The sequence below is a fragment of the Mirounga angustirostris genome, unplaced genomic scaffold (assembly GCF_029215605.1).
Source record: "Mirounga angustirostris isolate CCGP_5_RB_7025 unplaced genomic scaffold, mMirAng1.0.hap1 SCAF_9, whole genome shotgun sequence".
Lineage (NCBI taxonomy): Eukaryota > Metazoa > Chordata > Mammalia > Carnivora > Phocidae > Mirounga > Mirounga angustirostris.
In genome coordinates this window covers 19,012,079-19,028,216 of record NW_026991717.1, presented here as the reverse complement: position 1 = coordinate 19,028,216, position 16,138 = coordinate 19,012,079, and the positions used below count along the sequence as shown (strand labels likewise).

Here is a 16,138-nt window from a genome sequence, read left to right as displayed (position 1 = left end):
TCCAGTTGGAAAAGATCGCTTTTCTAGAAACAGACCCTTTTTGCTTTGGTTGACGAAATAAAAAGGGACGAGAAAGTCATTTGGAGAACCTGATGATTTTATTGCAAAGCACGGTGTGGATAAGTCTGTGGGTGCAAACTGCGGAAGCTACACCTAAAAACCCACTGCTGGCTCTCTGGTTGTTCACGGTTCCTCCTCCAGCGCTTTCACCCACGTTGACTGAGAGTCTGTGCGGCACTGTCCCCAGGTCCTGGGATGTGGCTGTGATAGGTCCTTGGAGAGATCTATGGCATGTGCACGCGTGGACGTTTGTACTTCTTCCCTGGAGCCCCCTAGTGATTGGTTTTTGTTAAATGGTGACTCCCAATGTAGGGCAACATTCCTGTTTATGGCAGCGTGGAAATGCACATCCAGGACTCCCATGGCGAAAAATAAATCCTTAGGTCCAGAACGGGGAAGAATGCTTGAAGCTCGAATGAAATCCAGAAAGTAGTTTAAGGACCGACCCTCTCATTTTAGGCTCTACCCATTTGCGTCTAGTCAAGAAAATGGAAACCATGCCAGGTGTTTCCAACAGAGGGCTTTCCCATGGAATTGGTTATATCAGTGACCAAGTCTGAATGAGCAGAAGGGGGACCTTGGGGGACCCAGGAAACAGCTGTCACCTGAGGGCTGGGACCAAAGAGCTTGGGGCAAGGGTCTGAGGGGGCATCAGACCACCAAGGCGTTTAGCCAAGCTGGTGGCCCTATGGATGTACCTCTGAGGGGGGTAGGGGAGCTAGGCTGGAGCCCTATTGTCCAGTAATCCTGCTGGAACAGTGCCATCCTGAGCTGAAAACACCAGGAGCCCCTTTGCCTCCTCTGGTCTCCCTCTAGCGCCCCCTGTTGGCAGAGCTGAACAGAAAGCCAGCTGGCAAGGGCGTCTGGGAAATGTAGTTTGCAGACTCCCAGCCCCAGAGCAGAGAGCAGAAGAGGAGCTGAGAGACCAAAGACAAATTCCGGGTGCATGGGGAACAGAGACCTTTCTGTTAACTGGCTCCTTTGAGGACATCCAGGTCAGGCCCAGTTGAATATCTAGAGTTCCCAATTCCCAGCCTGAGGGTATTTGGGGCTGCTTATTTTAGGACAGCAGGGCTCTTGGACATACAGTTGAAACTATACATCTTACCGTTTCTTGTGCTGTGGCCGCGGTGGCCTCCGTGTCCTGCGAAAGAGTTGGTGCGGTGGGGAGGGTCTGTGTGTGGAAAGCCCGCTCCCAGCAGCACTGGGTGTCTCCCCCGAGGAGACAGACTCACCCTGTTTTCCAGGCTTTCATGAGAAGCATTTGATTTTCATTCTTCTAGCCTATGTGAAATGTTATGAATGTTTCATGGTTTCAACAGCTGATTTCACGTATAATCATGTCTTATGTTCTGTCACGTTTGGGATTACAATATCCCTCCCTCTGGAATGTTGGGAGGTTGCATTGGGATGTCGAGCAGGAGTGACAAGCTCCTCCCTCACTCTTCTTGAAACTGTTGTTTCTGTATTATTCTAACTTATTGTTGCCTGGTTGAGGATGGTCTTAGAGACATTGCTGCTCAGCAGGAAATATCAAAGGCAACAAGTGGGTTGGTGAGTGTCTAGACGAGACGTGCTAGTTGATGGAGAATATGAGCAGCTAGACCCTCTAGAGCACAGGAAGGCGTCCAAGTTCCCTGTTTGTTTCTGGGATCAGGCAAGGTTTAAAAATGAGTCTTTAGACCCTAATTGTGAACCAATGGGCAGATTCTTTTTTTTTTTTAATTTTTTAATTTTTAAAGATTTTGTTTATTTATTTGACAGAGAGAGACACAGCGAGAGAGAGAACACAAGCAGGGGGAGCGGGAGAGGGAGAAGCAGGCCTCCCACTGAGCAGAGAGCCCGATGCGGGGCTCGATCCCAGGACCCTGGGATCATGACCTGAGCTGAAGGCAGACGTTTAACAACTGAGCCACCCAGGCGCCACCTGATGGGCAGATTCTAACCAGCTCTGTGAGATGGCAGAGCTGTGGGCCTCTCATGACCAGATTTGCTACCTCCTTCTTAGGTGGAGGAAGCACCTCATGAGAATGTAATTCTAGGACATTTATGTGAAGTTCCCTCAAAATTCATCTTGACATTAATGAGGAATTTCAAAGAGTTTAAAAAAAAAATGCATTCAACTAAGTATAATTCTTGAATTTCTACTGTGCCCTGGGCAGTGCTAGGTAGGGGCTGTGGCAGGTCCAGAGGATGATGTTTGGGTCTCTGAGCTCACAGTCAGGTCCAGCAGGCAAGCCCAGACCCACGTTAGACTGCAAAGTGGATGTTAATAGCTGTGGAGTTTGGAGGTGAGCAGGGGACTTGGGGGGCACTCCAAGCCCCTCGAGGTTGGCCGACTGGATCTCCCACCAGCAACAGGCCATTGGAGGGGCTCCCAGGCACTCTCTGTGGACCCCAGGGCTCCAGTCTTCTGCTTGATCTGGTCTGAGAGGTTCTGTTAGTCCCACCGTTACTTTTGTTTGCCAGATTTGAATTAGTTTTTGAGGTGGCAGGCACAGAAAAGAAAAAAAAGAAAAACTGTTCACATGTCCTGCATGGTAGCCCGGGCAGCCTACACTGGTGGACCCACAGACCCTCCGCGCCTGGGGTCGGGTGCTGGGAGGCCCCTCTTGGGGCTTGTGCCATGAGGCAAATCCTGCCTGCCAAACAGCTCCCCTCTTATTCCAGAAGCCTCTGTCACCACCTGTGACCTCACTTGCCCTTTCTAACTCAGGCCACTTGCCATTCTCCCTTCTTAGTTCGGCTGCCCCACTCATGCCCTCCCCATGTTTTGTTGGCTGCCGGGCCCTCCCTGCACGGAGAGACCATCCAAGGCTGTCGACTTGGAACACACGGTGGAAGTTTTCCGGAATTCCTTTTGTTGCTTGTTTAATTTTAGGCTCTTCGGTGTGAGAGAAGGTTCCTATCAGATACAGGGAAACAGAATTCATGATCACATTTGCTATAAAACGTGTGTCGAAAATGCTGCCTTGTGCATCACCGAGAGGCCCCCTTGTAAAGTCTTTTTGGTATTTTTTATTTTCGAGGCCGGTGTGAGGTAAATAATTGCCTTTCCCTGAGGAATGGTGTCCTCCCACCCGTCGGAGGAGAGTGAGAAAACTGACAAGCAGGGATGTTTATCTTTAAAAAAAAAAAAATGTTTTCAGCAAAGTCAGAACCAAACTCTAAGGCAGAACGGATGGGTTAGGCCGTCATCCCTGGAATCCCAGTCAAGTGGGTAGGTGGCCCAGAGCTAGATAATTTGACAAATTTCTCCAGAGGTCCCCTGTGCCTCTGGAGGTTTGCATGATGACAGTCTGTGACTCTGGCCGCAGAGAGGGGACTCCCACAGTGTGGCCAGCAGAGCCAAGTGCCTGTGGGATTTTTATCACCAGAGCCTCCATGGGGACCTTCTCTGTCAGTATATTTGCATTTTTTTTTCTTTTCTCTGGTTAGTTCTCATTTAGTTTCAGTCTATTTTGCGGGTAAGTCACCTTCAATCTCTTACGCTCCGAGGAAAATCATGAGGGTGCTTGAAGTCTTTCTCGCCCTCTGTCATTGTGTCCGCCATGCAGTGCTCCATCTGCTCGAGCTGGATCTGATTTCACCGGAGGTTGCCGTTTTCATAGATTCCACCTTTAACCTAGTTTGCAGGAGCAGATTTGCAGCTCAGAGCTAGGAAGCTCACCTATCACCCCTCAAAGAACCATGCAAGGGGATGCATTCCGCACTGAGCCGGCATGTCCAGATCTGTCCCTGTCCCACCCCAGAGGAGGTCACCTTGTGGGGTGGTGCCTCCACCAAAAGGCCCCAAATGCCCTTTGCAGTGGACACGCTGTTCCACACACGTCAGTCCCTCGCGAGGAGTGATAGCCTAGCTCCTGGGGGCTGTGACTGGGACCTTAACTGCAGATCAGGGGAGCACGCCGCTACCTTGCACAGAGACCGTGTTCCTTACATGCTGGCGTGGCAGGTGTGACTTTGTCTGTCCCTAGTGCTCATACGCGGCTGGTGCCTTTCATCCAGAAAGCCTTCAGATGAAATAACCGCGCCCTAGACGCGATCCTCCAAAGAGTATCCTTGGACAGCCCAGGGGTGTTTGTGTCCATAGGAATAATGTGTGAAAATGAATGTTCTAACCAAAAGGGATTCCTTGGGGGAATCTTACCTTAAAAAACAACATCCTCTGCACCCAAATTACGGGTTGGTTGGGAGGACTCTGTTATTGTTTGGCCAGGTTTCTCTGCGGGCAGTTGTGTTCCTGGGATGGTGAGCCTGGGCCGGCCTCCACCTCCTTCTCTGCTTGCAGACGTGGACTGAGCACGCCGCCTGCTCTTCTGAGCTCCCCGTGGCTCCCTCATTTCCTCCTCACCAGAGTTGAGAGGGAGACTTAGGGGACCTGCCTGGGTCGCACAGCCCAGAGGGACACCCTCGCTGCAGCCTCCACAGGCCCCTCTTGTGTCCCGTCTCCGGGAAGGACGACAGTAGTCAAGCCACGCTTTATTGAGCACGTACTGTGAGCCAGGCGCTCTGCTGAGGGCTTGCATCTGGGATCTCGACAGCAGCCTGGTGAGGGAGGAACCGAGATTCTCTCTGCCTCGCTGACGCGGCATCGGAGACAAAAAGAGGGCAAGAGAGGTATCCCAGGTCAGACAAGACAGTCTGGGAGCCAGGATTTGAATCCAGCTGTTTTGTCTTGAAACCCATGTCCTTAACCGCCAGGTCCTTGCCCATTGCCACCGCCATCGGAATCCTCATCATAACGAAAGGTGCCATTTATCGAAGAATCGTAACATTCCAGGGAATGTAGTAAGCGTTCAGTGAGCATTTCACTTAATCGCTGCAAACCTCGGTGGCGGGTATGATGATTCTGATTTTAAAGGCAGTCACAGGAGGCTTGGAGGGTTGTTTGCAGCTTGCTCAGCATCCCGAACCCTGGCTCCTGATGGAACTGAGCGCACCCTCTGCTCTGCCCCAAACCACAGCCCTGTTTTGAATCCTTGTCATCAACGCTGTGGCCCTCAGGCTGCAGACCTCCCTCCCCTCTCCTCCCTCGCTGTCCTGCTGTGCGCATCCTTCTACTAGCCCAGGAAGGGATTCCTCGCCCCAGGCTTTAGAAAGGTCTCACAGGATGGGGCGCAAATCACTGAATCTGTGTCTCAAGGTGAGAATGAGGGACAGGTGGCCTTCCTCCAACCACAGGTAAATTCTTTGCAACATAGCCGGATGGCACCAAGGGTTTTTGATAGGATTGCCTTTACCCTGTCCTCAAGAAAGCTGGGGAAAAGCGGAGGTCGGGGCAGCTAGGTGCATATCTGGTTCTAGAGTCTTCCCAGTCCCCTGTGCCCTGTGCCCAGGTGCAGATGTTCTTGTATCTGGACCTTGAGTGCTGTGTGTGGGGAAAGCTTATGTTTCTGGCTTGAATGACAGCAAGTTTAAGTCTGAATCTTTCCTTTAATTCTGTAAGCATGTTGGACACCCCGGACCTAATTCCTAGCGCTGGCACTGGTCTTGGATGTTTTGGCCTGAAGCGCCCTCTGTCCTTGGTCTTGAAGGGCCCAGTGCCCCCGTGTCCTCTATTTGTTTTCTCTCTAACTTGCCTCTGCAGCTGGTGCAGGCTTGTTTTTCCTCTCTCTTGGCACGAAGGTGACCTGAGGTCTTCCCTGGAAAAGACCACGGGTAGAATCACAGAGTAATTCTTCCAGCGGTTGAACTCTCACACCAAATATTTTGTGATCCATGTGTTGTTTCTCCCTGGTAAATACCTAAAGACTCTTTATTTTTAAACTAAAGAAATATCTGTTTCATACAGAGCTTGATAATTCACACCCGAGATTTTTTTTTTTAGTTTGCCAAGAGCAAAGCTCGTAACGAAAATGACAGCTTATGTATTTGCTCAGCATTTTCAGTAGTCCCCAAATTCTTAGAATCAGTAATAATGTCAATATTCTAAAAGCACCACATTTAGAATGCCCTTTTTCTGCATGTTTTTCTCTTTCTCCTCTTGTTCTAAAAAAGACTTGGGGTATCTTACATAAATACATAGAATTTTCTTTTTTTTTAAGATTTTTTTTTTTTTTTATTTGAGAAAGAGAGAGAGAGAAAAAAACGAGCGAGGTGAGGGGCAGAGGGAGAAGCAGGCTCTCCGCTGAGCAGGGAGCCTGATGCGGGGCTCGATCCTGGGACTCTGGGATCATGACCTGAGCCGAAGGCAGACGGTTAACTGACTAAGCCACCCAGGCGCCCCCTGAATTTTCTTTTTTTAATGGATAATTGGAGCAAAGGGAAAATAAATGTAAGAAAAAATAATATGAAGCCGGAAATTGAAAATCTACCAAGTCAGCGCCAACTCCAGCAATGTGCTGGCAGACGAGACCACATGGTGGACTTGGAATGATTGCTGGTGTCTGTAACAGCAGGAGAGGGCCTGGAGCCCCACCGGCTGTGGTCTGTCCTCATCAGTGGGGTGAGGGCCGCCTCCCTTGTTCCCACAGTGGCTGGAGACAGCAGACCCCGGAGCCCAGCGCGGAGGGCCCTCCAGACGGCTGCACACCTGCCCAGCCTGAACTTTGACTTCTCCGGTGAGGTCTGGATCCAGCACCCTTGTTATTCCGAAATTAGTGTTTTTCTTCTTACTTTTCAAGATGTTTATAATCTGTGAATATTGGTGTTGACAGATACTGTCTGTTAAAGTGTACGTACGCAGTTTGTGGAATTAAAGGTAAAAATGTATTACGGTTCTGTTCTCGCCATAGGGAAGGACTAGCCATCAGTGGTGATGAGCATGGAGCTGCTGGTGGAGTGGTTGATGAGAGTGAGGAGTAGGAAGGAACAAGCTTCTCTCCACCCCCCTGTTCCTCTCTGCCACTACCCCCAGGAAGGACAGGGGCATTGAGAGAGGGAATATTGGTCCTTGGTCTCTTGACCTGCAATTCCAAATCCAGGATTATTTTTTTAAGGTTCTATTTATTTATTTGTTATGTAGACAGAGAGTAAGCACAAGCAGGGGGAGCGGCAAAGGGAGAAGCAGGCTCCCTGCTGACAGGGAGCCCAATGGGCCCTAACCGTGACCTGAGCCGAAGGCAGACGCTTAACCCACTAAGCTAGACAAGCGCCCCACCAAATCCAAGCCCTTGGACACTCGTTTTGTGGAAGGCCTGCCCTGCCCTGACGTGAGGTCTTTCTTGACCCCCCATTTATTCATTTCACTGCAGAAATAGTAGTGCCTTTTGATAACAGCTTGCTGCCCCAGACCTCATTTGAAAGTGGTATTCGGTATGTGGCATGCCCACCGGATTGCCTTGCAAAATCTGAAAAATTCTGAATTCCTGAAACCCATCTGGCCACAGGGGTTTGAATCAAGCCTTCCGGCCTCTTCCCGTGGGTGCAGGGGCAGGACAGAGCACCGGGGTGCGCGTTACCAGCCAGCCTAGTGTGGTTCTGGCCTGACAGCCCCAAGTAACAATGCTCAGCAAGGGGAATGCAGACAGCCTCGCGACGGGCCCCAGGCAGCTGGGAGGGATAATTACCCCGTAGCTGCTGGAGGGCCTGGAACAAGCTAGAGACTCTCCAAGCGGAAGGAGCATGGTCAGTGGGGGCTGCTCAGAAATCTGTGCCCCGTCTTCCTGGGTAGGACCTGCACCTGGGTAGGTTGATGCAGCAGCATTGATTTCGTGATGCTCAATCCAGAACCCTTTCCTGCTGAGCTTTCTTTGGCCCTCCTACTGTTAGGTTTGACGCTCAGAGGGCAGTGAGGAGCCTGTTGGCACACACAGGCCGAGCAGGTGGGGAGAGTCAGAGCAGAGGGGGGGAAGCTTTGGGTTCTAGGGCCGAAATCTCCACTGCCTAGTGCTTGACTTCGGCTTTGTGATGTGGGAAACAGGGATTCCACTCACTTACTCACTCACTCACTCACTCACTCACTCACTCACCCACCCACCCATCCACCCATCCATCCATCCATCCATCCACCCATCCATCCGTGGGTGCATTTATCCAGTGAATTTCCTGCCACACCATGTGCTAGGCCAGGGGCTGGGGGCCATGAAGGGAACTACATGGGATAGTTGTAGTGAAAATCCTTTAAAAATCAGAGCAAAACAATTAAAAAATTAAAAAAAAAAAAAACCAAACACAAAAACCCAGAGCTCCTGACCATTGTGTTTTACCTATTAGTATTCTGGGCACGTGTCAAACCATAGCATTTCACCCTGTAGGACACCCTGTTTATTAGCTCTCTGTGGTCCATCAGGGAGGGAGAGGTAAGTCTTATTAGTCCTACTTTGTACTTAAAGAATGATGCCCAGTGCAGTATTTTTTAAAAGATTTTATTTATGAGAGAGAGAGCGAGCAAGTGAGCATGAGCAGAGGGAGGGGTAGAGGCAGAGGGAGAGGGAGAAGCAGGCTCCCCTCAGAGCAGGGAGTCTGATGTGGAGCTCGATCCCAGGAGCCCGGGATCATGACCTGAGCCAAAGGCAGACGCTTAACGACTGAGCCACCCAGGCGCCCCCCAGTGCAGCATGTTGATCTGGTCTGGGAGTGATGGGCTACTTCTCTCAGAGACTGCTCAGCTCACATGGTCCAAGTTCACCATCTTCCAGGGACAGATTACTAATGTGTCCTCTGGACCTTGCCAAAAATATAGCTCTTTCCACACAAGAACCTGAAAACATAGGACACTGTGCAAAAGTAAGTGCTGAGCAGCCCTGGGGCGGGGCGGGGGGGGGATCTGCAGATGAGACTAGGAGTTGGACCTGCAGTAGCACGTGGCTGGGAGAACGTGGTTGTGCTCATGACAACAGAATGCTTACTTGGGTGGCCCTTCACTTCCACTGCATTGAAATGGGAGCAAGGTGGTTTGTTACAAAATCCAGGTCAGCCTGATCCAGGCAGGGAGCACCTGGCAAGCAAGCACCTGAGCCCAGAATGTGGAGATCACCCCTGTGCCTCCTTCCTCGTGGTCAGAGATGAATGGGTTGCTGAATGTGGGTATAGGTTTACAAAGAGACCTTGGACAAGCAGCCTCTTCATTCTGCCCATGTGTAAGGCAGCGCTATCGGAGACCCGGCCTTTCGACTTAGCATGGACTCTTCCCTCACTCCACTGCTGAGGCCTGGAAGTCTTGATGGGAGGTAGATCTGGCTCTGGGCGAGGAGAGACAGGACCGACGCATTCATGCTTTTCATCCTGTGTTTCTGCAGCTCATCCGATAACGTACCAAGCTCCCCGATGCCTTCTGTATTGTTGTGAAGAGTGTAAAAGTGACATCTGTGTTTTTCTCAAACTCAACATCATTATTTTAAATAAAGTAATTCTGGTTCATTGTATACACTTGGGAAATACAGAGAAAAAAAGGAAAACGAAGATCACATATCCCCTACCATTCACATTTTAGTTACGTTCTACCTACGTTGGTTGGTTATCTGTCTACTTATTTATTTATTCCCTTTGGGGGCCCAAGGGTACTTGTGTGCTAAATCTTTGCAAAATCGCAATTCAACTATAGATACAGATTTAGTTCTGCCTCTCTCTATGTTGCTAAGTAATTGTCACAAACGTGCCTTTCCTGCTGCAAACCATTTTACCATGGCTGGCTTTCTCTGTGGTTGGATACTTAGATTGCTTTTTGGTTTTCACAGTTGTAAATTACATGGTACAGAGTATTCTTGTTTGTTCATGATGACCCGTATCTCAGGCTGTTTCACAGTGTGCTTTTTTGGCTCTGGAAGGATCAGATCACTATGAAGCTGGTTGGTGCATATGAAGGCTGGGTTTGCTGTGTGGAAATTGTAGCAGAGATGACACCTGTCATCTCTCTAGGGTCTAGTGCTCAACATGGAAATAATAGTTATCAAATTTAAGAAGTGCCTTTCTATTTACATACATTTGGATCCTGAAAATGCGTGCTATTCATATCAGCCTTTAGCGTTGGTCAGAGGGGTTTTCATCAGCAAAGCCTACGTCACCCTCACCTAGCAGCTTGGAGTTGCCCAGACACTCTGATTTGGGCTCTAATTGATAACAACGATCAGATCTGATAGGGAATCAGTTTATCTAAAGAGTCAGCAGAGGATTGCCAATGACCCTTCCCTGGGTTGACGAAAGGACCTGTCTTGGCCGGGATGTGCGTGTCAGGTGATTTTCTTTTCTGATGCTGTTTTGTTTTTCTTTGAAATAATGCTTTGTTGTGATTATTAATGTTTATGGCTCCTTTTTCGTGACCGTCAGAACAGTGGCCAGAGTGCCACCTCCCCGGGTCCCAGCTGTCAACAGTGGGGTTAGCCCTTTCAGAAAGCTTGCTGGGTCTCTGCCATTAACCTGAGGCGCTTTCCCATCTCTCCCCAGTGGGCCTGGGCTTCCTTTCCCTCCGCTGACTTTGCATGGCTGGCCGCTCTCCTCTGATGGGGCAGGTTTTCTCTTCCCTGATGTTCAGTCCCATTGGCCTCCTCAGCTGCGATGTGGACAGATGTGAGCCCCCTTCTGCCCCTCAGCTCCCCCTGTAGGAAGTGAGCTCAGGATCCACCCCACCCCCCCCCCCCGCCCCGGATGGTGGAGGTCCAGCTCTCCTGGCCCCTGGAGATTGACCGTTCTCTGTGGGAGGCTCAGCAGGAGGCCGCTTCACTGGTTTTAGAACTCAAAATGCCAAGGCCTGCATGGATGTCTCTGTCGTTTTCTAGAAAAGAAGAAGCCAAGGAAGGGCAGGCCGTCCCAGGACTGGCGGGAGCGGAGGAACGCCATCCAGCTGACCAGCGAGCACACGGTGGAGACGCTGGTGGTGGCCGATGCTGACATGGTGCAGTACCACGGGGCAGAGGCCGCCCAGAGGTTCATCCTCACCGTCATGAACATGGTGAGTCTCCTGTCGGGGTCCTGGATGAGTGCTCTGTCCTTGTCTTTTCCCCAGGTTGGGGGATGGAGACACAGCCCTGTCCCACGGGAGAGGGCCCGGCCGCGACCCTGCCCTCGTGTGTACTTTCAGCTCGGGGGGCTGCTCAGTGGTTGCCCCGCCTGCCATTCCTTACCAGCGGTTTGCCAAGACCGTGCCTAAGTGCCAGGCCCCGTCCCAGGGGGATTCCAAGTTGAGCGGGTCAGTCCCTATTCTAAGGAGTCAGTGGTCTAGTAGAAGGAATCAGGATCACACTTGAATGTGAATCAGCTCTCGCCGTGCGCCGTGAGGGCTGGAGGAGAGTCGGGGGAGAGGTTGTCTGGCGGCAGGTACGGGGAAGGAGCCGCGAAGCCGGTGTCTACCTCTGATTTGATGAATGGGGATAGCGGGAAACCACGTGACTGGTGAGGGGGGAGGGGCTGCACTCCTCAAAGTTTAGACACGGAAGGACTTTTGCATGCGTCCCCACTCCACCCATCCACCCACTCTCCTGACGAGCATTTTTTGAAGACCCTTGGCATTGTGTTAAGGTGTTGGGGATACAGGTGCGAAACAGACCTGGTCCTTCCCTCGGAAGGCAGTGCTATGCGCAGACAGATAAAACGCCCGTGTTCTAGTAGAAATACGGGCAGGGACCGCTGGGGGCCGGGGGCAGGGCTGCCGAGTGATCATCCCACAGCGTGGAGTCTTCCGGCAGAGCTGACCTTTGGGCTGAAGAAGAGTAAGAGTTTGCGAGGGGGGGAGGGGGGGTGGGGCAGGGAGGCTCACGCGGGGACCTGGCCTCCGAGAAATACGTGTTCCTCGTCTGCACAAACCCGAGTCCTCCCGGTGGCTGCTTAATGACGGGTTGCTGTGCCTCCGTCTGCCCGGAGGACACCCGGGAGGAGGGCTGGTGGGGCTGGCTCCACAGCAGCCTCTGTCCTCTGTAGTTCATTTCATCTCATTTATGTTTTTTAATTGTCCAGAGCACAGGTGCCAGGAATAAACACTCATTACGGCAGCGCAAGCAGTAATGAGGCAAAGCTTCCGCTTTGACATTTGTTTTCATAATTTTATCGTCGGGGCAGGGGCCGCTGTGGTATCACAGGCAGGGAGGGGGTGGGACGTGGCGATGTAGCCCCCAAGCCCCCCACGGCTGTAAGACGGAAGGACAGGGACCCAGTGGTCCCCATGCTTGGCTTTCATTCAGCACTCTTCACTCCCCTTCCGCTGCTTGGACGAAGAAGTTGGAGGCTCCAGATCCCATTGCCGAGGGCAGATCTGGGGCCAACCCCATTAAATTGGGATTTAGATGTTTCCTGATGAGGCCTACCCAATAAGAGCGGGGCCACTGTGGTGAAGGGCATCTGGCATGTGTACGCTAATACCGAACCCTCCAGTCACCTCCGGTGGGGTTTCTTGGCCAGTCTGATGAGGCCAGAAAGCAAATGAGAGCAGAGTCTCCTGACCCACTTACACAGACTCACCGGGAGCTGGTTTCTGTGGCTCTCGTGGTGGGTCGCCATTCAGAAAACTTAAAGACAAGTTGTATGCAGACGTGGTACCTTGTTTTGAACAAGACCACCCTCCACCACTACCATCCTCTAGGTCCTCAAACCCTGGTTTTGAAAATCCAAAGAGGGCGCCTGGGTGGCTCAGTTGGTTAAGCGACTGCCTTCGGCTCAGGTCATGATCCTGGAGTCCCTGGATCGAGTCCCGCATCGGGCTCCCTGCTCAGCAGGGAGTCTGCTGCTTCCTCTGACCCTCCCGACCCTCCCCCCTCTCGTGTGCTCTCTCTCTGAGTCTCTCTCTCTCAAATAAATAAATAAAATCTTTAAAAAAAGAAAAAAGAAAATCCAAAGAATTCTGTTCTTCCTGTGGCTGTTTTAGCCTAGGGATTTCCGTTAGGAAGTGAGATCTTCTTTAAGCCAGGAGGATGGGAAAGGACTGTGGTGGGGATGAGGAGCCCTGTCATTAGACAGGTCTCCAGGTGCAGTGAGCAGGGAGGTGAGGCCAACCAGCTCACCTCTCTCCCATCAGAGTGCTTACTGTGGGCCTGCAGGATTGAACTGGCTCTGTTTCCCTAGCTTCGGTGGATTTGGAAGGGAATCTGCTGGAGCAGCTGCTACCTTCCTTGCAACATGTTTCTCTCCAGGCTGCGGGAGGTAGCATCATTGGGTGCCAACATCCTCTGGGTAGATACCTGCCCACCCACGCTTGCCGCTCGGACCCTTGAGGCTAAATCTAGACAGGCTCCTGTCCCCAAGGCAGGCCTGGGCACTCATAGGGACTTGGTAACACGTTCAAAGCTGGGCGAATTGGGTGTCACGTGTTTGCTTACAATTTTCATAGCCTCTCATGGTTGTGATGTGTGTTTGAATTAGATCAGCACTGACCAGAGGCACATGTCTGAGAGGAAGGAAAGGAGTGCACGTCCGTGATGAGTAGCTGGGTTATTTCTCCTCCTCATACCCGGTGGATTTCATTATATTTCCATCTTACAGAGAAGGAAATAGAAGCTTGCAGGGAGTGCCATAGTCAAGGTGCAGAGCCAGTGAGCGAGGACACGGCAGGGCAGGCACTCAGAGCCAGGGCTGAGGGACTCCGGTCTCACCTGTTCAAGGTCACAGGCCTGTCTGGGGCCCATTGTTTCTCTCCATCTCCACCCTGGACTGCCCTCCGTTATCTCTGGCTTTGGAGACTGCCGGAGCTGCCTCGTTGGGCTCCTCACGTTCGTTTTCTTTCCTCTTGATTCCTTGCCAGAGAATGGCCAGCAAGAGCTTCATCCAACAGAATTAGGACTTCGTTACTTAGCAGCGCTAAGCCCTTCTGTGGCTTCCTGTGCACTTGATGGGGAGTGCTCCCTGTATTGCACGGCCCTCCCAGGCTGTGGAACTGGGACCACCTGCTTCTCCTGGACTTGATTCCCTTCCCCACATCAACACTGAACTCCTGCCATGTGGACCCCTGTTTCTTAGGTGCCCCAAGCTCTTCTGTGACTCGTGGTCTCTCTTTGTCAGGAATGCTCTTCTCCCCACTCCTTATCAAGCTAGCTTTCTCTATGTTTGAGCACTCTGGGTAAATGTCCCCTCAGAGTGGCTCTCCTTGCTGACCCCTGTTTTCTTTATCATAGCAGTCTGCTTTTGCACTTGGTCCTTATCTTGAGTTATAATTCCATATTTATTTGCTTTTTAAGAGCCATCTTGCAGAGATTTTTTTATGCTATTGAATTTAGGCTGGTATAAATTCAATTTAGAGCATTGTAACTTTAAGATGTTAAATGTAATCCCCATAGTAACCACAAAGAAAATAGCTACAGAATATACACAAAAGAAAATGAGAAAGGAGGGGCACCTGGGTGGCTCAGTTGGTTAAGTGTCTGATTCTTGATTTTGGCTCAGGTCATGATCTCAAGGGTTGTGAGATTGAGCCCCACATGGGGCTCTGAGCTGGGTGTGGGGGAGCCTGCTTGAGATTCTCTTTCTCCCTGTCTTTCTGCCCCTCCCTCCACTCACTCACTCACTCTCTAAAAAGAAAAATAATAAAATAAAAAAAGAAAATGAGAAAGGAATTAAAAAGTTTCACTATAAAAAAATCAACTAAACACAAAGTAATGCGGGAAATGAGGGACAAAAAATGCTATAAAGCATATTGAAAACAAATAGTAAAATACAGAAGTAAGTCCCTCCTTATCAGTAATTATCTTAAATGCAAATGGATTGAATTCTCCAGTGAAAAGGTCAGCAGGATGAGGGCTCCTGGGTGGCTCAGTTGGTTAAGTATCTGCCTTCCGCCCAGGTCATGATCCCAGGATCCTGGGATCCAGTCCCACGTTGAGCTCCCTGCTCAGCGGGGAGCCTGCCTCTCCCTCTGCCTGCCTCTGCCTCTGCCTGCCTCTCTCCCTGCTTGTGCTCTCTCTCTCTGTCAAATAAATAAATAAAATCTTAAAAAAAAAAAGCAGGGTGGATTAAAATATATATCCAACTATATGCTGTCTACAAGAGACTCACTTTAGAGCCAAAGACACAAATAAGTTGAAAACAAAAGGATGGAAAAAGATATCCCACGCAAATAGTAACCATAAGAAAGCAGAAGTGGCTATAGTAATATCACACAAACTAGACTTTAACCAAAAGAACAAAGAAGGATCCATATATTAAAAAAAAAAGTTTCAGTACAGCAAGAAAAACATAACGTTGTTAAATCTTTTTGCATCTAGTAACAGACCATCAAAATATGTGAAGCAGAAATTGGTAAAATTGAAGGGAGAGACACACAGTTATGTAATAATAGAGACTTCAAACCGCCCCCCACCCCGCCACTGTCAATAGCGGATAGGACCACAAGACAGAAAATAAGTAAGGAAATAGAGGACTTGGACAAACACAGTAAACCAATTCGATCTAACAGATAGACAGAATCCTCCATAACAACAACAGTCCTTATTTACAAGGGCACATGGGACGTTCTCCAGGATATAACATATCTTAGGCTACAGATTAAGTCTCAACAGATTTAAAAGATATCATACAAAGTATCTTCTCTTGACCACAGTGGGATTAAGTTAGAAATGAGTAACAGAAGGAAAACTAGAAAATCCACGAATATGTGGAAATTAACATACTCTAAACCCATGGGTCAAGGGAGAAATAACAGGGGAAATGAGAAAATACATACAGATGCATAATAATGAAAACGCAACACATCAAAGCTTACGGAACACCACAAAAGTAGTACTCAGTGGGAAATGTATAGTTGTAAATGCTCACATTAAAAAAAACAACAACAAAAAAGATTTCAAATCAGCAACCTTACTTTAAAACCTAGGGAACTAGGGAAAGAAGAACAAACTAAACTCAAAGCTAGCAGAAGGAAAGAAATAATGAAGATTAGAACAGAGATAAATAAAAAATAGAAAAACAGAATTAACAAAGCCAAGAGCTGATTCTTCAGAAGAATTAACAAAATCAACAAACCCGTAGCTAGAGGGACTAACAAGAAGACTCAAATTACTAAAGTTAGAAACAAAAGTGGGCACACAACTACTAATTCTACAGAAGTAAAAGACATTATAAGAGAGTACTATAAACCATTGTACACCAACAGATTGGATAACCTTGATGACCTGGTTGGATTCCTAGAATCACAAAACTTAAGGCTTTATCATGAAGAAATAGAAAATTGGAAGATTTAGAACTAGTAAGGAGATTGAATCAATAGATTCAAAAATCT

General features: G+C 49.6%; 1 protein-coding gene across 2 annotated transcripts in view; it reads left to right on the top strand.

Annotated features, from left to right (window-relative positions):
• The window catches only part of ADAMTS17 (ADAM metallopeptidase with thrombospondin type 1 motif 17), a 343,861-nt gene that overhangs the window by 48,623 nt on the left and 279,100 nt on the right, over positions 1-16,138 (top strand). For both annotated transcript variants that reach the window (XM_064569986.1, XM_064569985.1), the window contains exon 4: positions 10,719-10,891. In XM_064569986.1, the coding sequence (XP_064426056.1) occupies positions 10,719-10,891 (173 nt within the window). The remainder of the gene's footprint in view (positions 1-10,718; positions 10,892-16,138) is intronic.